The sequence below is a fragment of the Sminthopsis crassicaudata genome, chromosome 4 (assembly GCF_048593235.1).
Source record: "Sminthopsis crassicaudata isolate SCR6 chromosome 4, ASM4859323v1, whole genome shotgun sequence".
Lineage (NCBI taxonomy): Eukaryota > Metazoa > Chordata > Mammalia > Dasyuromorphia > Dasyuridae > Sminthopsis > Sminthopsis crassicaudata.
The window spans coordinates 453,117,277-453,139,275 of NC_133620.1; the positions used below are offsets into that span (position 1 = coordinate 453,117,277).

At 41.4% G+C, this 21,999-nt stretch overlaps 1 protein-coding gene across 2 annotated transcripts in view; it reads right to left on the reverse strand.

Moving 5' to 3' along the window:
* SLC6A4 (solute carrier family 6 member 4) overlaps positions 1–21,999 on the reverse strand; it is a 53,407-nt gene that overhangs the window by 10,199 nt on the left and 21,209 nt on the right. For both annotated transcript variants that reach the window (XM_074263786.1, XM_074263787.1), the window contains exons 2-12: positions 17,271–17,722; positions 14,388–14,522; positions 13,564–13,783; positions 12,352–12,490; positions 11,176–11,310; positions 10,661–10,764; positions 10,035–10,162; positions 7,571–7,683; positions 6,593–6,724; positions 5,508–5,607; positions 4,336–4,436 (exon numbers count right to left, since the gene is read on the reverse strand). In XM_074263786.1, the coding sequence (XP_074119887.1) occupies positions 4,336–4,436; positions 5,508–5,607; positions 6,593–6,724; positions 7,571–7,683; positions 10,035–10,162; positions 10,661–10,764; positions 11,176–11,310; positions 12,352–12,490; positions 13,564–13,783; positions 14,388–14,522; positions 17,271–17,613 (1,650 nt within the window). In that variant the 5' untranslated portion in view covers positions 17,614–17,722. The remainder of the gene's footprint in view (positions 1–4,335; positions 4,437–5,507; positions 5,608–6,592; positions 6,725–7,570; positions 7,684–10,034; positions 10,163–10,660; positions 10,765–11,175; positions 11,311–12,351; positions 12,491–13,563; positions 13,784–14,387; positions 14,523–17,270; positions 17,723–21,999) is intronic.

Below are 21,999 nucleotides of genomic sequence, written 5' to 3' on the forward strand. Positions count from 1 at the left end.
CACTGTTCTATTCATTCTAGTTTCTCAAATAATCTGCTTTTTTGCTTCAGTGTTCCCAAGTCTCTTATATGTTCTCTTTGCTGTTTAGTTTCAGTGTCAAAATAGGGAGCTAGTGAGGAGTAATATTTTTAGTAAGGTACAGTTGTTTATCCAAGATGGCAATAAAAATGGCCAGGGAGGTGATCTGTTAAATAACAGAGAGGTGGTTAAATGGATTTGTCTCTTGTTAATTGGGCATTATACTGCTTTCTTTTAGAGATTGTAGGGACAAAATGTGAATTAGGCCAAGAACTTCCCACCATATTCTTCCCCACACCAAGTCTGCCCACCAGCCAGGAGTTATTTATTGCTGTGATGAATGCGTAATTTCGTTTTATTATGAATACTCCACCAATGCAGATTACTACCTTTCTGCAGCTTCTCATCCTTTATAATTCTCATCCCTGTCTTTTTACCAATCCTCTTAAGGCTGTGAACCTTCCTCTGTTGTCGTCATTGTTGTTTTTACTGTTTTGGTGATTTCACTGTGTAATGATCATGCTGTCCACCTGTTATTTCTCTCACTTTACAACCAGCTCACTTCCTTTTCGGGTTTTACTTAACCTTGATGCTTTTGTTGTTTGGTCATTTTTCAGTCATATCTGACTCTTTGTGATCCCATTTGGGGTTTTCTTGGCAAAGATACTGAAGTAGTTTGCTATTTCCTGTTCCATTTCATTTTTACACATGAGGAAACTGAGGCAGATAGGTGCTTGGATCACACAGTTCTGAGTCTGGGCTTGAACTCAGGAAAAGGAGTCTTTCCAGATCTGATATTCTGGCCATTGAACCATTTAGCTGCTCCAACTTTGATATATATATATTTTTTACTACATTTAAAAATAAAAATAAATTCTCATTGGGAATCTTTATGGATACTAAGAGTGTTTCCATTTCCCTTTTGGTTTACTTGTAATTTCAATTCTTCGGTTTTGAAAAGACTGCAGTTTCCTAAATATTATGCAGTCTACTATTTTCCTTCTACTTGGTTCTGATCCAGCTCCTTTTTTTTTTTTTTAACCTATTTCACCTCTTCAAAAATTTCATTATGACGGACCAACTTGTTCCATCAATCAATCAATAAACACCTATTAAGACAATCCCCTGGCCTCCAGGAGCTTACAATCTAATAAGATTATAAAGAGATAACATGCAAACAAATATAAGCAACACAAGTTGCCCACAGGATAAATAGGAGACAATGCTCAGGAGGAAGACACTAGATTGAAGAGGGTTTGGCGAAATCTTCCTATAGAAAATGAGATTTTAGTTAGCACTTTAAAGAAGCCAGGGAGATCACTAGATGGGGAAAAAGAGAGCATTCCAGACATGGGAGGGCAGGAACAGGCAGTGGCAGGGAACTCTAGAAGGGCTATGTGGAGCCTAGAGGAGAGAGGTTGGAAGGGGATGGGAATAAGGAATTGAGTAGTAGGGGGGAGCGAGTGCAGTTTGGGTGATGAACTCCAAGAGTTCGGAACTGCTGAGAGATGAAGGGTATGACCAAGTGTGAGAATAGCACATCACTTTTCTTCCCAAAGGAGGCTGGAGATTAAAATGCAGTATGGGATGGGAGGCATCCAGTCAGATAGGCAGATGGGAAGTCACAATTCATTCCTGTCCCCTTCAAAGGATGAAGATTAGTCAGAAAAGGGGTGCAAGAGGAGATGAGAAGCCTGAAGTCAAAGGAAAGGAAGCTGCAGAAGTTCTCCATCCTTCAGTTGTTAGGAGATCAGGCTGGCAGGAAGAGGTAGAAGTTACCTTGTTCTGGCATAGATGAAAATCATTGCTTTGGGACAGATGGGAATATCCTCTTGCTTTCCCTGAGGCGACACATTCTGTCAGAGATGGAAAGCACAAGGCATGTGCTCTTCCATTCACTACCTCTGTAGTTACAAGTAATCTGGAGAATGGATCTATTTTATCTTCTTCCTTTTTTCATTATAGATGGCTAAACTAACTTTTCTTTCTTTTTTCCTTTCTCTCTCTCTTCCTCCCTTCCTCTTACCCTTCCTTCTTTCCTTCCTTCCTTCCTTCCTTCCTTCCTTCCTTCCTTTCTTCCTCCCTCCCTTCTTTCCTTCCTTCCTTCCTTCCTTCCTTCCTTCCTTCCTTCCTTCCTTCCTTCCTTCCTTCCTTCCTTCCTTCCTTCCTTCCTTCCTTCCTTCCTTCCTTCCTTCCTTCCTTCCTTCCTTCCTTCCTTTCTTCCTTTTTTCTTGGATCTCCTTAGCTTCACTTTGTTTGATTCTAGTACCCAAGAGAATGAACAAAGTGATTTATAGAATCTTTCACAATTTTAACATATGTATGAGACATAAGGAAAGCCTTCAACTTTTCTTTTTTTTTTTCTTTTTTTTTTTTTTTTTGCTTTCCCACATCAAATGCAAAATCTACAAGTCTCAAGAACAGGGAGATCTTCCATTCTCTCGATCTCTTCATTATGTGTGATAATGAAATGTGGACTATTAAAATGCAAACAGTAGCAAATGCTGGTTTTCCAAAACCTGCAGATTTATTTCCTGGGTTTTCATCAAGAATACCCTGGATGCTTGCATTTTAGAAATGAAGAAACAGGAATTGGTAGTTTCTGTTGTTTTGTTGGTAGCTCTTTGGGTTTTGGTATAAGCATCATCTGTAATCTTTTCCTTTAAAAAATCTATCCCCCTTTCAGATTTCTAGAAAATCTCCCCCTGAAGGCCCTTGAAATTGTGTCTTAGCATTCTTTACTATATGCAAACTAGCCTACTGTGTACAAAGAACTGGAAATGGTACTGTTGAGCAAATAAAAAAAAAATACAAGATTTGGGCAGTTCCTTCAAAGAGTTACAATGTTGTTGGGGACAAATTAATTTTATTTTAACAATAAACATTGGTGAATAAATGCATACATTGACATGCAAGTGAAGGTCATAAACACTAAGGCAATACAGGAGAGAGGAATAGTCAATTAAGGGATATTGTTTATAATAAGCTCCCAGACAATGGTGAATTCTGAGCCAGAATTTGAGGAAGGTATGGGGAGGTAGTCGGGAGAGGAGCAGGAAGGGGCGTTTTCTGAGCAGAGAAAGGCAACTTGCAAGGTCACAAAGATGTGTCAGTCATTACAGGATTTGAGTTAAAATTTGTGTGAGTTGGTATACATGGCATAGAATGACCAGAGTTGCTTGGAAAGCAAAGATACAGAAAGGACTGTTTGATCAGAAGGATTCTTGTTCACATCAAGAGGACTAAAACTAAGATAAAAACTAGAATGTAGGAGACTTTATGTTTGGCTGTGGCCCTAATCCTCAAGAGCTAAAGGGACTGAGGAAGATCAAAAGATCTTCCTCTGAGAGATTGAGGAACAGTCTCTGCTGAGAAGCAGCAGTGCCCTCTGCAGAAAGATGTCTCAGAGCAGAAACCCAGTCTGAAGTGGACCATCAGTCGCCATAAAGGGGATGAGATCCCTGAGAGGACACTAAGAGCCTTTTCTTGACTACTTGTAGTCTCTGAGTAGAAAGGATTCCTGTTCAGTTCCGGGGGCCTTGGGCCATCCACTTTCCCATTCTGGTAATTTCTACTCTATAAAACGAGGAGTTTGGGCCATTCCTGAGGCTCCTTCTGAGTGAGATTTGGGGGGGGGGGGACGCCGGCCATCAGGATCCCCTCTCTCAACCAGGTCGCTGGCCATATCTCCTCCAACTTCTCCATATGGAAGCTACTTTCAATCCAGCAGTCCTGGCCAGCTCTGAGGGCCTTCCCCTCCCAAACTAATTCTAGAGTGAAAGACACAGCTATAATCTGTATGGGATTTGAGTGTGTGCAAATATGCATGAGTGAGTGTGTGTGAGCGTGAGTGACAGAAGCTGAGAGGACTGAACTTTCCCTTCCTCGTAATCTATCAACCATAAATCACTTCTGTTTTTAACTGGAACCTAGACTTAGGTATTTCTTAGGCCACAAAGTCCCATGGACAAGACAGCGATAATACCTCCTTGATGGTTGCAAGAAAGCCTATTCAGGGAAGGAATGAAAGATGAGACTTAAATTTAGAGCTAGGAGGGATCGCCTCATTTTACAGATGGGAAAACTGAGTCTTAGAGGGGAAAGGGGCTTTGTACAGGCTCCCACCGGCAATTTGTGGCAAAGTGGGGATTCAAACATAAGTCAAACGCTAGACTGATTTGACACAACAGAATCATATTAGAATCAGTATACTAGGTGAGAAAGAAGCAGTATAGCAAAAAAGGTGAGATTTTTTTTTAAAAGAGCATTAAAGTTAATTCTTCAAGCAAAGAAGAACACAGGGAAATCATAACTCACCAGCAGAAATATTGGGCTGATAGCTACCCAGCAGATCCTCCAGAACCAACCGGGGCTGAAACCAAGCATTTCTTTCACGTCGCTGCAGAACTGGTTGATACCTAGAGACAGAAAAAATCACGTTACATGGATTTTTCAGCCCCTGTTCCCCAGCACACTCATGGACCAGAGTCTCAATAGGATATAGAAAGATCGTGTGTGTATGTGTGTGTGTGTGGGTGGGGGTGTATTTCCCTCTCAATCTGCTGGTCCTTGCCTCTATAGCCGAGTGTGAGGTCATTGGTGGGTGGGTCAGGTACTGCTATGATGGACTCATCTATGTAGTTATTGATTAATTTGAAATTGATTAAAGATTCATTTGATCGTGTCTATTGAAAATTTTCAAGGAATACCTTGTACTCATGGAGCTGTCCATCTATACCCCAGTTCTAAGCGTCTTATTCTGCAGAAAGTAATGAGACATGTTGTACTTCAGTCGTGGCTCACTCTTTATGACCCATTTGGGGTTTTCTTGGCAGAGATACTGGCCATTTCCTTCTCCAGCCCATTTTACAGATGAGGAAACAGATGAGGGTTAAGGGATTTGCCCAGGGTCAAATAGCTAGTAAGTGTCTGAGGTCAGATTTGAACTCGGGAAGATGAGTCCTCCTGACTCCGGACCTAGTGCTCTGGGGACCATGGCAGCCCCTAGCACCCTCTCAGCGCCCCAAGGAGAACTTACTGAGGTGCAGATGTGGCTGAGCTGACCTGTTGTGTTTCTAAAGTGAGAAAAAGGCAAAATATGGTCTTTATCCTCCAAAAAGTCCCATTCTGATGGGTGAGATAACCTAGAGTATAAATGGGAGGTAATCTCAGGGGGAATGGGTTAGATAAATCATATATTTATATATTTGTGTCTGTGTATGTGAAGTTCCCTTCCATCTGAGTTCTATAGGAGTCTAGACTTGTGGTCTAAGTCTCTCTCTTAGGTAGACTTTAAAAAGATCCCAGAACTTGCTGCAAATACTGGCCAGGAAGAAGCGATTTGGTTCTCTAAGAAAGTGGTCAGTGAAGATAACTCCTCTAGATGCATCAGTAGGAGGTCACCCTTCTGTGATTACTCATTTTGTGGCAGCAGATCCCTCCCTGTTCTACTCATCAGAACTCCCAACCGGCTAAAAGAATATTCTTACCATAGAACCAAGACACGGCAATCGCTTCTAAAAACACCACGGTGAGAACCGCTGGCCCGGTGGCGTATTCTTCCAGCAACTTTACCACATAGGCCCCTCCCTGGAAACAAAAAAACGAGATCTGGTCATTAGAGGCAGTTATTAATACCTATAACTCAGTAATCAAAGGGTTAGTGAAAGTTTCTTTCAACTGTACATTAAATGTAACCTATATTAGATGGCTTGCTGTTTTAGGGAGGAAGGGAAGGAGAAAAAATTAGGACAAGATTTTACAAAAAAAAAACATGTTGAAAATGACATGTATTTGGAAAGTAAAATACTTTTGAAAAGAAAAAATAAAGTTTCTTTCCCTGAAGAAATTCTGACTTTTCAATTGAGAATTAATTTTATTATCCAGAGGTGCCCATATCATCATCATCATCATCATCATCATCATCATCATCATCATTGCTATATATATACCTTTAGGGTTTACAAAGCAATTTGCTTATTTTATCAAGGGTCTTTTATTCTGTGTATTTCCAGTCCCTAGCTCCATGCCAGGCATATAGTAGGTTCTAAATAAATATTTGTTGATTGATTGTTACACTAGCTTAAGGAATAGGCAATATTCCCATTTTAGAGATAAGGAAACCAAGTCTGGGAGAGACCTTTCCACAGTCACACAGCTAGGAAGTTCAGAGATTGGATTTGAACCCAGTTCTCTGCCAACTCCAAGTTCAGCCCTCTCTCCAGACACACTATCTTTTCCATACTTATCCCTTCCTTTTTTTTACTTGGGCTTTATTCTAGAGATCAACCTTTTCCTCAGCTTTTTAAAGGACTTTAACCCTCTTATATGTTAAAGTAAAAGAGCTGCATTAGTTGGAGGAAAATAAAGGAGTATGTGAAAAGGCAGGAGTCAATCATCCCCTGGGAGTCAAGACAGACAAAGGCACCCATCAAGTCGCCAACAAGCTCATGTTAAAAATGGCTTCTCTTAAAGAGATCATTCACACTTGGGAACTCAGATTGTGAGGGTCTGACCTGGGTTAACTCCAGAGTCTTCCCAGGAAAGGCTCGAGGGCAGGGCAGTCAGTACTCACAAAAGTCAAGGTGGACAGAGATCCAAAGAAACAGGTGATGACCACAGCAAGCACGAACCACTCCCGGCGTTTGGCCCAGATGTGGGGGAATTCGTCCAGCACCGCAGTGATCACGCCCTCAAGTCCTGCGAACTGAGAAGTCCATTGGAGGGATAAGCCCTCAACCCCATGGATGAGAAATCGCAGGGGAGCCACTTTGGGCCCCTGATACCTGATAGCTTCTGGTATGGGGATAATGGTTTGGGCGTGGCCACGGGAGCCAGCCCATTCTGGTCAGCATCAGCCCAGGGAAGTGAGAGATTGGGTGACTGGCCGAGAAAAGGAGGGGTACTTGGCCACAGCAGCGGGCTCCCCAAGAATCAACATGGGGAAGAGCTTCCCCTCCGTCACTAAGCAGCCATCATTTGACCAAGCTTAAGTCCAAAGAACAGACATTACATACATACACACACATGCATGTATGCATTAATAAGTACATGTGCACATAAGCATATAAAGAGGCATTATACATGTGGTATGGACATATGCAGACATGACATGAGAACTACAGGTGTGTAGATATACATATATAGGTATGCATTTGTTTATATGCATGTGTGTTTGTGTGTGTATACAAATAGAGCTATATTACCTCTGCAAAGAGGGAGGGATGAGCATAGATCAGAGACATCAAATTTGTTGGTTTTGCCAAACTTTAAAAAATTTCTTTTCTAATGCTTTGTTATAAAAAGGATTCTCAAGAGGAGAATAGGAGAGGGATAGATTGGGAAAGGACAGATTATATAGGAAAGATTAAAAAAAAACAGCAAGAAAAGATAAATCTAGGAAAGGATTTTCCAAGTCCTGGGAGACTCGTTTGTGGATAAGCCCTCCAAGGTTTCATACGGTCTCCTCATGAAGGGTCTCTGCATAAATGGCCCCCCTCCTGCCCTGCACCCCACCCCTGCCAGGACTTCTTCCCCCTCAGAGTCCACTTACCGTGCTGTCTAAGCCCAGAGTGATTATCATTAAGAAGAAAATGATGGCGAAGAAGGTGGCGGCTGGCATGTTGGCGATGGCCTCCGCGTAGGTGATGAAAAGGAGACTGGGCCCTGAAGAGAAAAGGAGACAGACAATCAGGCCTTTTCTGTCATGGACACAGGGAGGCCTCCAACCAACATGAAGGAAAGAAACTTGGAGCTTAAAAAAATCTTAGGGAAGGTTGGAAAGTCAACACAGCCTAATGGGAGAGCCCTGCGGTCCAAGGAGCTGGATTCAAATCAAGTCATTTTGCTTGCCTGGTCCTCAGTTTCCCCATCTGTAAAATGAGAGGGTCAGAGCAGATGGTTTAGGCTGGATCCCTTCCCTCTTGGGCCAGTGAGCCCCACGGGGGCTGACAGACCCCTGCTGGGGGAGCGAGCTCTCAGAGCAGCTTTAAGCTTTCTCCCAGAGCGATGTACTGACAAATTTGGAATGAACAGTATTCGATGGAAAGATCCAGGAGTAGAAAATTCCAGTTCACCCAAGTCATTGGTGAGAATGTTCCTCTACTTTCTTCTGTCTAATAATCAGGTATACTCTTTTTTTGCCAGTTTTTGCCCCTTCTCAGATGTCAAAACCTTGGTATCATCCCTTATTCCTCATTGTCTCATCCCCATCCCCACATCCAATCTGTTGCTAAGATCTGCTGATTTTACCTTCAGAATATCTCCTGCATAATCCCCTTCTCTCCTTTGACACTTGCTTGACCCCCAGCTTGACATGGGCCTTCATCACCCTTTGTCCACACTATTACAATAACTTGTTTTGGGGGGAGGGGATCTCCTGCCATCAATCTCTCCCCATCCCAGTCCATCCTCCATCCAGCTGTCAAAGGGATCTTCCTCTGTGCAGGCCTGATCCAGGAACGTCCCACTCAATGAACCCTAGTGGCTTCCCGTCACCCGCAGGATCAAATATGAAACCCTCGTTAGGTGTTCCAAGCCTTTCATAGCTTGCCCTGCCATCCCTGCCCACCTTCCCTATGCCTCCCACCCCATTACTCTGGTTTCCAGTGGTACCAGCTTTCTCACTGTTTCTCAAACAAGACCCACCAAAGTGAACTTTGGGCATTTTTACCGATGGTCTCCCAAGCACAGAACTCATTTCCTCCTCATCTCCATCTCTGGCCTCCTTCACCTCCCAGCTAAAATCCCACCATCTACAGGAAATAAGAAACCCCCCTTAATTCTAGCACCTTCCCCCTCTCAATTACCTCCCACTCATCCTATTGCTCGTTTGTACATCATCGTCTGCATTTAGTCTCCCCATGAGACAAAACTTCCTGAGATCAGGGATCATCTTTTTCTTTCTCTGTATCCTCAGCTCTTAAATAGGACCTAGCACACAGTAGGTGTTTCATAAATGTTTGTTGGCTGATGCACACACTGCATTTTAAAAATCTATCAATAGGCTGAGAGACCTTTTTTGTCACCTACTGACCGGCTTAGGCAGAGGCTCAAGGGACAAGAAGAGTCTTAAGACAAAGCCTAGAGGCAGGGAGGCTGGGTAAGAGGTATTGTATATATGATGATAAAGGCCTAGAGCAGATGACGTGCAATGGGAACAGAAGAGAAGGGGAAAGGGTTAAAGAAGAATCAAAAGAATTTGGTTGATGTTTAACATATATTGGACTACCTGCCATCTGGGGAGAAGTGAGGGAAGGGGGAGAAAATTGGGACACAAGGTTTTGCAAGGGTCAATATTGAAAAATTATTCATGCATATGTTTGGAAAAATAAAAAGCTTTAGTAAAAAATAATTTGATTGGATGAAGAACAAAGTCCTTCAGAGGAAAAAAAGAAAACTGAGGCTTTAAGCTTGGGGTAGAGTGGTGTCCTTACTGACAAAAAGAAGGAAATCAAGAACTGGTTTCACAGGGAGAATAAAATGATTAATTTGGACTATGTTAAGTGAGAATGATGGTGGGGTACTTAGATGGTGATGTCAAGCTAAAAATCATAGATGGAAATTCAAAGGCCATTATTTTTACTCCCATGTTTTACAAGTGAGGAAATGGAGGCTGGAGAGGAAATGGCTTCTCCAAAATCATTTGTACCCAGCTGCCATTTGTACCCAGGTCTTTGACCCTTAAATCAAGAACACATGAGAGTGTTCTTGGGACACATTTCCAAAGAAGCTGTTTTTCTAAAGCCTAGAAAAGCTTAAAAAGAAGGTATCATTTGAAACTTTATATAAATACATATATATATATATATATATATACATATGTATATATATATATATATATATACACACACACAGATAATCTATAACATTATATAATTTTACATATAATAAATTACATATTATATAATTAAAAGGGGTAAAAGAGCAAGTTAGCCTTCTTCTCTTTCCCCCACCTTAGGCTTAACCAAGTTGGCCCAACTAAGGACTAAGAGAATAAATGAAATCCACTCTCCGACCTGTATCTTTAGCCACCTCGGACACGTCTTCATTCCTCATCTCCGCCATATAACCGAGCACGGTGAAGATCACAAATCCAGACATGAAGCTCGTCATACAATTTACAATGCTAGTCACCAGGGCATCTCTGAAAAACCAGAACATTACAGACTATGGGATTTGAGGCAGGAAGAGACCTTGCCACTCTATGATCCTTCCTCCCAGGGATTGCTGTCTGTGTCATTCATAGGATCATAGATTCAGAACCAGAAAAGACCAGAAAAAACCAGCCTATGAGTCCAGTCCATTTCATAGATGAAGAAAAGGAAGTCTAAGGAAGGGAAGGGACACAGGAAGAAAGTTAACTCCTCATCTGGTGTTTCCCTCATGCTTACCCTCTGACAGTGCTCAAGTCTCCCTTGGCAAGAGTGACCAGATCAAGTTTTTAAAATTTAATAAAAAGTACCATTGGAATTCTTATATTCTCTGCCTTTCACTCGCCATCCCCTAACGGTAGGGGGACCATTTGTTGTCATGTCATTCTGAAGGCAGGGTCCTTCCTAGAATTCTCCATCAACTCCACGGCCCCACAGAATGGGAAGATGCTTTTACAGTGGCAAAATACCCAATGCTCCAAGACACTCACTGGTAACAGTTGTTGTTGAATTTGTTATAGCTAGCAAAGGCTAGTAAGACACCAAAGCCAGGACCCAATGAGAAGAAAATCTGAGCCGCGGCATCCACCCAGACCTGAAACACACACAAGGGGAAGAATGATGAGAAGAGAAGCCAGAATCGGGAGGGGGAGCACTGATACGTATCTTCAAGATCTAGTCCAATGTGAGTGATGGAAAGTTGTCTTAGAATGCTCCATAAAGGGAGCACTTCAAATGTATCCAGAGAAGGCTATTTCTGACACATGTTCCTGTCCAGATCAAGATGAATCACCCCAACTACAGCTCCCAGTCCCACCTGTCCTGGAGCTTCAAACATCACTGCCCATCACCCGCTCCCATCTCCTCCACCCAATTTTAGGCTCCTCAGCTTCACAGTACTGGACCAAAGGGACTTATTCAGAAAGAGTGGACCTTCCATCAAGGAAATGAGAGACTGGCAAGTAAAGTCCTCATTTTTTCCTCTTTGCCGTTCCCATTGTCTTACCCCAGTTTCAAGGAGCTTCTGCCAGTTGGGTTTCAGATAGAAAAGGACACCCCTCCAAGCTCCTGGAAGCGTGGCCCCCCTTACAAGCAGGATGGACAGGATGATATAAGGGAAAGTAGCCGTCACCCACACCACCTGCAAGTGAGAGGAGAGGTAAAGAGAAGGCAGGATGACCCCTCAGCCATCCCTAAAGACAGACTTTGCTTCTATCCTTAAAGACCTCCATGGGTGGACATGTTACCTCTTCTGCTTGATAACATCAGTGGGGTGTGGGAAAATGGAAGTGTTGAGCTTGAGATAATTTCTCGGTTTTAGATTTGCTGTGCACAGTCTGAACACTGTGGAATTCTTTTTTAGTTTTCTTGGACTTTGCCAGAAATGCTTCAACTACCATATAGAACAATGTGTGGGGCCATTTAGGAAGAATCCTGGAATCCCAGAAGGACTCAGTAGTAGGAGAGTCAACTTCTCTTTGTCATAGAGGGAATTTGCCTTGGGTTTGGGGTTTATATGTGGGGGTGGGTCTCTTGTATTTTTTTCCTTAACACTTTCCATTAGGAAAGATTTTGAGAGGAAAGATTACAAATTAATACAAATACAAAATTATTCCTTATTTATTCTTATGATAGATTCTCTGAAAGAAGCAATGCTGTCCCCTGGCTCTAGCCATCCATGGGTAGCAAGATTCCTGGGCTCAGGGTATGAGGATTCTCTGAGGCATTAGGATAGATCATTAAGAAATAGATCATTCGTAGCTCTTTTCAACAATGAGATGATTCAGACCAATTCCAATGATCTTGTGATGAAGAAAGCCATATATACACAGAGAGAGGACTGAGGAAATTGAGTGTGGATCACAACATAGTATTTGCATTCGTTTTGTTGTTACTTGCTTGAATTTTATCTTCTTTCTCATTTTTTTCCTGTTTGGTTTGATTTTTCTTGTGCAGCAAGATAACGTATAAATATGTATACATGTATTGGATTAATTGGACATATATTTTAACATGTTTAAAATATATTGGATTACTTGCCATCTAGAGGGAATGGAGGGAAGAGAGGGGAAATTGGAACACAAGGTTTTGCAAAGGTTAATGTTGAAAAATTCTCCATGCAAATATTTTGAAAATAAAAAGATTTAATAAAAAAGAAATAGATCACTAAGCAATAGATCACCTTGCCAGATGTTTTGACCCCTTTCCAGATGCTAAAGTAGACAATAGTGAAGATCAACATTATACAGAGGGCCAGTTGCCAGCTAATGCCCCCCACATCATCTAATCCTTGAGACTTGTGGATCTGTAAGACATGGCGCCTGAAATGAGATAGAAAGGCCCATTAGAGGAATAGGAGGAGGAACTCATCTCATTCTGTGAGTGCACACGCACACATATGTGTATGTACATACATATGAAAAAAAGAGGAGGGAAGGGAAGAAGGAACAGATAGGAGAAATGGTAGGGGAAAGGGGAAGTGAAAAAAGATAGACAGATGACAGAGAGAGAGACACACACAGAGAGAGAGAAAAAAGAAAGAGGGAGGAAACAGAAAACCACTAAAAAAAAAAACTCCAGGAAAATCTCAAATGGGAACTTGAAGAATCAGATATGACTGAAAATGACTGAACAATGAATATGTGGGTATGTATGTATGTAGTTCTGAGGTTATTCCAAGGGGAAAAAAATGGGCATCCATCATGTCATGGTATACTTAAGAGTACTCAAGATTGATTGGATATCGAGCTTCCAGAAAAACACAGACTGACTTTGCTTATGTTTCTCAGAATGGAATAGCAGACTCAATTAACTATTACCTGAAAAAAGACTAAAACTGACAGTTGAACTTCCTGGCCTCTTTCTTTCCTTCTCAGCACTTGGGGCTCCCGGGGCCAACTTCATAGAAATGTGTAATATTCACTGATGTGTTGTGACTTAAGGGATACTAGGAAGGCTTCACTGCCACCCTGGAAAATCTTGCCTCTGAAATTCTACTCTTAAAGCTTAAAATCAATGGGTTAATATACTACCTTCCTCAGTTCCTGGAAAACTAAAAACTTAAACCCAAAACAATCATCTTTGTATGAATTAGCTTTTCACATTTTTTTTCAGACAGTGGAGAGAAGGGAAATAAGGAAAGAGAAGTTTTGATGGAGGAAGAGATGGAAGGACAAATTCAGTTAGAACAACAGGAATTTTTCAGGCACACGTTCCCCTCTGTGGGGAACTGTTTCACAGTCTTACCTCAGGCCATCCCTGTTGCCTCGGTGCTCTCATCTCTACAAACAGAGCACTAAATGGAGGAGGGACTAAGAGCCCCTAGCTGCCTCCTAAGAACTCAAGTCTCAGGAGGATGGCCTGCCCCCCACAAAAATCACTTACATGCACTTACGTATAAAATTCTTCAGCAGGTGATATGGAGTGGGAAGTCCAGGTGATGTTGCCTTCCGAAAAGTAGTTGGTGCAATTGTCGGTGTTCCAGGCGTTCTCACAGCTGGTCCAGGGCAGTTGATCCGTAAAGGAAGAGATGAGGTAGTAGAGAGCCCAGGCCATGATGGTGTTATAGTAGGAGGCAATGTAAAAGGCGATGATGCAAATGGCGAAGCCAATCCCTAAGGGGTCAGAGAGAAGGGTCAGGTGGACGTTTAAGGAGTAAGGATGCTCAGGGCCAGCAAAGGAAATGGGCCGACCCATAGTAACAGTGTGATGGAGGATACTCCTGGGACTTCTTTGGAAATATTAAAAGACCAAGAGGGAAGCCTCCAGGGCATTGGGGAGTACCTCCTGGGGTGACTTCCAGAAAGACATGGACATGTAGCTCATAAGGAGAATAAGGGGAGAGGGAGTAAGTTAATAGAGATAAGGCACTCTGTAAGCCTTCAGATGCCACATAAACATTGATCCAATCCAACAAGCATTTATCCAGTGCCTCCTATTGACAAGTTACGGTTTTTAAAAAGCAAAGAGTCCCAAGACATTAAGAATCTAAAATTCTTCTTCTTGCTCCTTATAATTCACATGGATGAGAGCCCCAGGATCGCTGTAAGCAGTGGGGCGTGGGGGAGTGTCTGCAAACAGCTTCGATGAGTGGGTGTGTTTGCCTTTGCCAAAATAGAGCCTCTTCCCCCAGCCTCAGATTTTCTTCCCCCTTACCACCCCCACTAAGGGAAAAATCTTCCTCAAATGCCCTAGGACCAGCACCAGCAATTCACTTACCTTTGAAAATGGGGCAAATTTTCTTCCATATTGAAATGCAGCCATTTCGATGATATTGGCCCAGAGCCAGCTCCATATAGAACAGAGGAATCCCACCAAAAATGGCCATGATGGTGTAGGGGATAAGGAAGGCCCCTGCAACAAGGAAAAGGAATTTCATCTCTAACTGTCGCTTCCCTGGGGAACAGGGATATTTGCACTTTAGGAAATGAGAAGTCATAGATGCCTACTAGACCGCAGTCACCCAGTTAATGGTATAATCAGAATTTGAATGTGGATCTGAAATGAATGGATTTAAAATCCCGAGTTCCTCTATCTGGGGATTTTTGGATGTTCTATTGCCATAGCTCCACATTGGTCAATATTTGACTCTATTTCCTGGTTTCCATCATATTGGCAATGGGGACCACTCCTCAATAGCAGCATCTGCACATCCAGGTGTCCACAAGGACAGTACAATAGAGATCTAGAGAACAGGAGTCTGCTGGATTGTTCACAGAGAGGCTTCACTATGCCCCAAGTTTGATAGGGAGGCTGGACCAGTGGTGATTTTCCTGAATAACTTTCCCTTCTATTAAAAAAAAAAAAAGATACTCTTGTGATGAAGAGAGCCATCTATAACCACAGAGAGGACTGTGGGAACTGAGTGTGGATCACAACAAAGCATTTTCCCCTCTTTGTTTTATTTGCTTGCATTTTATTTTCTTTCTCATTTTTCCCTTTTTTGATATGATTTTTTCTTGTGCAGCAAGATAATTATATAGATATGTATACATATATTAGATTTAACATATATTTTTTAATATATTTAACATCTATTGTCATCTAGGGGAGGGGTGGAGAGAAGGGGAGGAAAATTTGGAACACAACCGTATGCAAGAGTCAGTGTTGAAAAATTATCTGTGCATATATTTTGAAAAAAAAAGCTTTAATAAAAAATGCATTCATTGATCCTTTCAGAGGAAGAAAACGATAGGAACCTAATATTGTCCTGGTGGCCACATTTTGAGAGTCTAGCACAAGAATAAGTAAGGAGAATTACCCTGTATTTCTATAGCATCTTTCCTCTCAAAATCTTTCCTAAATGGAAAGTGTCAGGCAAAAAATATAAGAGACCCATCCCCTTATATAAAAAATCCAAGCCAAAGTAAACCCTTTCTGGGACAAAGAGAAGTTGACTCTCCTCCCAAGTAATTATTTCTGGTATTCCAGTATTCTTCCTAAATGGTCCCATTGTTCTATTTGGCAATTGAAGTGTTTCTGGCAAAATTTAATAGTCAATGTCACTAAAAGGGTCATGGGAAGGAGGGAAGGAGGCAGGGTGAATTCCTATGGGATCTCCCAAATCCTATTCCAGAGCACTCCCCTGTTCCAGAATCTTCAGTGGTTCCCTATTACCTATAGAATGAAATGCAAACTCATTACAGATGGATAAAGTCCCACTAAGCCTTCTGACCTTAAACCTAGAGCTCCAGAAAAGGACAAACTGATAACCTTTATTTCTTGATTCTTTCTACTTACATATAGTAAGAGGAATACAGATAAATGAACATTCACTTCTGTCCATCTGTAGGCTCCATTTTGTTGTAGTCCAGAAGTGGGGATCTAGTCACTCCTTCATTCAACAAACATTTATTGAGCACCTACTATGTGCAGGGTACCATGTTAGACACTTCAGTGAATGTAAAGATTTGCAAGCTGACATTTTTGCCTTAAAGGAGTTCATATGGTCCCAAACCTTAATCTTAGCACCTTAACTCTGGGTCTATATCCCAAGGAAATCATAAAGGAGGGAAAAGGACCCACATGTGCGAAAATGCTTGTAGAGGCTCTTTTTGTGGTAGCAAAGAATTGGAAAAGGAGTAAATGCCCATCACTTGGGGGAATGTCTGAACAAGCTGTAGTACATGAAGATAATGGAATATTGTTGTTTGATAAGAAATGATGAACAAGTTGATTATAAAAAGGCCTGGAAAGATTTACATGAACTGATGCTGAGCGAAACAAGCAGAACCAAGAGTACATTGTACACAGGAACAGCAAGAGTGTGTGATGATCAACTATGAAGGACTTTATTCTTCTCAGAGGTTCAGTGTGATCCCAACAGACTTTGCATAAAAACCGCCATCTGCGTCCAGAGAAAGAACTAAGGAGACTGAATATTTTTTTTTAAATCCCTCCCATGGTTTTTCCCTTTTGCTCTAATTTTTCTCTCCCAACATAATTCATAAAACAATGTGTATTACAAATAAATAAACATAATGTCTCCCCATTAGACTGAGTAAATTGAGAACAGGGATTGTCTGTTCTAGACCTCAAAAACAGTGCCCAGCACGTAGTAGGTGCTTATTAAATGGCTCTTGTCTTGATGGGATACAACCATATTGACTTCAGATTTAGCTCAACCCTGGCAGCTTCCTGTTTTAGATGATTCCCAAGGAGACTATCAAACTAATCTTGGGACTTGCTTTAAACTCTTATTCAAACACAGTCTCCCAAAAGATCTGACCTTTAGCAAAATTAACAATCTGGCAAGTTTGAGTTTTAATTCCCAGTTCAAACAGATACATGGTACAGGTGGAAGGCTTCTGAATTCAAGTCCCAACACCACCATTGTTTGATGTGTGTAGTACTGAGTAATTTCCATCTCTTTGAGTCACTTTGTCTATTGGTAAAATTGAAGCAGTGATCCCTTGCACTGCTTAATTTACAAGGTTGTTATGAGGAAACATTTAAAGATACAGGATACAAATATATACATATTCTCCCTTGACCCTCATTCACTTCTTAAGATATCTTAAATAATCTCAACAACAGAAGAGACACAGTTTCACCAGAGACCCCATGTCCATAACTCTACGTGTTACCTTTCCCAATACTGACCTCCTCCATTTTGGTAGCATATATATGGGAAGCGCCACACGTTGCCGAGGTCCACAGCATAGCCGATGACTGAGAGGAGGAAGTCCATCTTTTTGGTCCAGGTCTCTCGCTCCCCTTGGTGAACTTCAGCGTCTAGGACGGTGTTGTCAGCTGCGTTGGAGTTTTGGGCATCCCTTTCCTCGCCCGAGCTCTGAACGGCTGAATACCCATTTGAGATTTGTCCTGATTCCTCCTTGTCCCCTGAACCAGTGAGTCCCTTCTGTAGAATGCCATTTTCCTGACAGTCTTCTCCATCCTTGCAGGCTGACTGTCCTTTTTTAGAATCCAGCGGGGTGGTCTCCATCCTTGTGTTTAGCAGATAGTGCTCATGTTCATTTACAGCCAATTGGAATGAGAATTCTCCTCCAGTTCTTGGATGTCCTCACAACTTTACAGTTACTAGACTGCAGGTCCTGTTTCAAAAACATACAGAAAAAGGAGAAAAGATTAGACCCTGGGTGGCTTTGGGGAGGGGGAAATGAAGAAGTAAAACAGATCCCAGATATGAATCTTAAAATGTTTTAAATTATTTTTTTTAAAAAGGTTTTAGGTCAAGCTAATATAATAAATCTTTGGGATTTGGAAGATCTCTCTAGAGCAGCAGAGTTTTAGTTAGCTAAAACTAGTGTTTTCAACCTCTTTAAGTTTACTGATTGAAGATGAGTATCCCCAAGAGGAGAGATAGAGGATATCAAAGTTTAAAAGGGTGGGGAGAGGGGGAAGCTCAGACAGTTGTTTCAGTAGGTAAGCTCGACCACTGACATTTACGGCACTTGGATCTTTGTGAATGCTTTATAGACCATCTCATTTCAGTCTCATTGCAGTCTTGAGATAAAGGTATCATGGGTATTTTTATCCTCGTTTTTAAAGGTGGGGAAACTGTATTGCTTCAAAAAGTATTGAATTGAAATGACTTTTCCAGGCTCACTCCAGATAGGAAGGCAGAGATGGGATGTAAACAAAGTTTCCTCAACTCTGGTACATGTAGCGAACAGTACAGGGTTAGAAAAAAATAATATTTTATATCATCTATGGATTATTAATTAGCACAACTACATGGTACATACAGTGCATAGAATCAGGAAAACTCATCTTCCTCAGCTTAAATCTGGCCTCAGGCAGTTCCTAGCTATGTGATCCTGGGCAAGTCACTTCACCCCATTTGCCTCAGTTTCCTCATCTGTCAAATGAACTGGAGAAGGAGATGAAAAACCCCTCTACGATCTTTGTCACGAAAACTCCAAATGGGATCATGAAGAGTTGAATGTGACTCAACACAAATGGAAAATAAATATAACATAGCCAAAGATAGAGTTGAAAAAATCATGCTCTGTTTAGTTCTTTGTGATCTACATTGTATGAGATTAGAAAGGGAAGAATTATAACAGGCACTCAGGCTGACAGCCATAAAGCAGAAAGATAATTGGTTCTGGAGTCAGGAAGATGTGGGTTCAAATATTACCTTTAAAAATGGCTACCTTTGTAGCTCTGGTTAAATCAATTTAACTAGCTAGGACTCAATTTCCACATTTTGAAAAAATGAAGCAGTTCTATTAGATGGTCTATGAGATCCCTTTTTGACCTAAGACTCCCCCATTAGTCTTGCTCTTGAAAAACTTTCAGACAAATGCCGAGCAGCTTTTGGCTGACTTGCTTCACTCCTGTTTCTAATGTACCTGATAAACCCTGGAAAGCTACCACCTTGGACTCCGCTGCTGCTCTCCCTCTTCTTAAGTCTATAACCCTTTCTGAAGGACTTCTGGAGTTTACACCCTTGAAGGTAGAGTTGGGGCCCACAGTATGGTGCCATTTTCCCCTACTGAAGGTGCACACAGGAAGTTAATAGTGGCAATTTCTATTTCCCTGGAGGCTGGCAAAAAACAAGCATCAATGGAGCTCTCAAGTCTAAGCACTTTTCCCAGAAGGGCTGGGCAAGCCCTGCAGCCAGCATTCCTAGCTCTACTAGGGTGGAATGAAAGACAGGACTGATTCTAACTGCAGGGAAGTTTGAGAGAGAGAGAGAGAGAGAGAGAGAGAAGAGAGGAGGGAGAGAAAGAGAGAAAAGAAAAAAGGAGAGAGAGAGAGAGAGGAGAGAAACCTCAGCCCTGGACTCAGCTAATTTGATTTCTTGGGGGTTAAATTTTTAAAACTCTCTTAAGGTGTATCTGGATCAGCACACATCTGCTTAGTTGAAATTGTATAATACCATTCAAGGAAAACATACTCTAATGTGAATGGTTGTCTAGAATACCAACTGTGACAGTAGATAGAAGAGCCTCTCTTGGATAAGTGGGACAGGAAAAGAGACATGCAGGGGCTCATCTCATATGATGACTTGGGGACCTTAAAGATACAACCACCTGACCGGCTCTGCACATAAGAGTCCAACAGCTGTGGATGGAATCTGAACTAGATTAGGGGTCTGAGGACAGAATGGGATAGACAATATGACTTTTGAAAGCCCCTTTTAATCCAGAAACTAATGCTAATAATAGCCTATTTATGTAATGCTAGATTGGGGATCCTTAACAAGGGGCCATAGATAGATGTTCAGGGAACTTTTTATTCAGGGAAATTTTTATTTTTCCTAACCTCTAAATGAAACTTGGGATTTCCTTCAATTATCTAAAAACATTCTGAGGATGAGAAATCAAAGTCAATGAGAAGTTTGATCAGACTACTATTGTAGCAGGAAAACGGGAAAACAACAACAAAACCCTGAGTTAGAGATTTTAAAAACTACGTTCACCATCTCCATTATACAGAGAAGGAGACTGAAGATAGAAAGGTTTATAGACTTGTTCATGGTTCCACAGCTTCTAAAGCAAAATTTGGGCTTTAACCCAAGCCCTCCCACTCCAACTCCTTCCTCTTTTTTTCTCTAAATTTCTAAATCAAAATAAAATTTTGATAACTTTATTTATAGTTCCCAATGTATCCTTCTCCTTTTCAGACAATCATCATTATAACAAAGAATTAAAAGAGAAAAAGACAGAGACAGAGGTAGAGAGAAGGAAAAACAATTCAGTAAAACTAACTAACAAATTGAAAAAGCCTGACAGCAGGTACAGGGTTCCCCGCCCACACCCTTCACCCACCCCTGCCAAGAAGGAAGGGAGGTGCCTTCTTCTATTTCTTCTTTGGGGCTAAGGTTGGTCATAATTTCCACATATTCAGTTTTGATGGTTCTGTTGTTTTTTCCCTTCCAGGACCGTTTTTCATTTGTGAGCTCATTTAGTGACCTTCTACATCTAAGGCATATATATATTCATATAAACCTGTGGACAAGCCACTTAACTTCTCTAGCTCTAAGACCACTTCTAAGACAAGGTGATGCTGACTTCATTTCTTTATGAATAGAGGAGATGCAGAAAAGGATATTTCATATATTTGGTTGGTAGGGCTGTTTTTACTGCCTATTTGCATTCCAAGTTAAGGCTACAGGATGAGCCACAACTAACTGGTATTTTGTCTATTTTGTTTTATAATTGAGCCCAAATCTAAAGTTTAGTGTTATTGGAATACTAGGTCCCCTTGCCTGGCCATGACCTATGTCAAGGATATGTATCTACATTAAATGACTAGTGTTTCAACTGAGATATCAAATGCCATAGTCAAATAGTAGAGCGGCCCCAGCACAACTTCTAATGGTCTGTGGGTCCCTGATTCTATTTTTGTAACCTGATTTAAGTCCACCCCAGTTGAGGGCCTTCTTGCTGCCCCCTCCTCCTGGTTCTCACTCCCCTACTCCTAAGCTTCCACTGTAAAATTTCCTATGAAAACCAGACCTCTTCCATTTATTTAGCACTTCCCCCCCTTCTCTTTCAAATGACAGCTCAAGGCTCATTTGCAATAAAGTGGCCCAACCTATCATCTCCCCTCCCAGAACAATTAGAATGGCTGTAACAGGAGATAAATATAGTACAAATACATAGTCAACAAAACCAGGGAGAGGGGCCAGGAGACACCTTGGGAAAGGGTTTCCCTTCAGAACCTTGAAACTACTCACAACTTTGAACCTTTGTTATTACACTTTCACATTGGCCTTTGTATGGTACTTTATGGCTACAACGTGTTTCACATTTGATTCTCACACTGATCCCCTATGAGTATTAGTATCCCCATTTCACAAATGGTGAAATTGAGTATTTGAAATATTGTGGAACTTGCTTACAGCTATCTGGATAACAAAGGGTGGAGATGAGACTGGAACCTGGTCTCTGGAATGAATTCCAAATTATCCCCCTGCTCCATAATCTTCAGTTACTCCCTAATACCTATAGGATGAAATGTAAAATTTTAATCTGGCCCGATCTGGCTCCAATCTACTAATAAATTGTTTATCTGACTTATCTGTCCTATTAGGTGTTACCTTTATGAGGAACTATGTCTATTCTTCTTGCTATCACCCATGGTATCTTGCACATAGTAGTGGATGTTCATCTGTTTAATAAATGAACCTATGTTTTTAGATTTCATATATGATCCAAAAGGAAGATAGATGGTAAAAATAAATAAATACAGTCTGGTGTTCTCCTGGGATACCATGTAAGATATTCTTCTGGACCTTTAAAAGTATATTGACAACCAATTCTAATGGCCTAATGTTCCCTGTCCCCCATCCTCTGCTTCTCTACCCCTTGGTACCCTCATCTTAAACTGGGGCAGATGGTATTAAGGAGTCATCTCT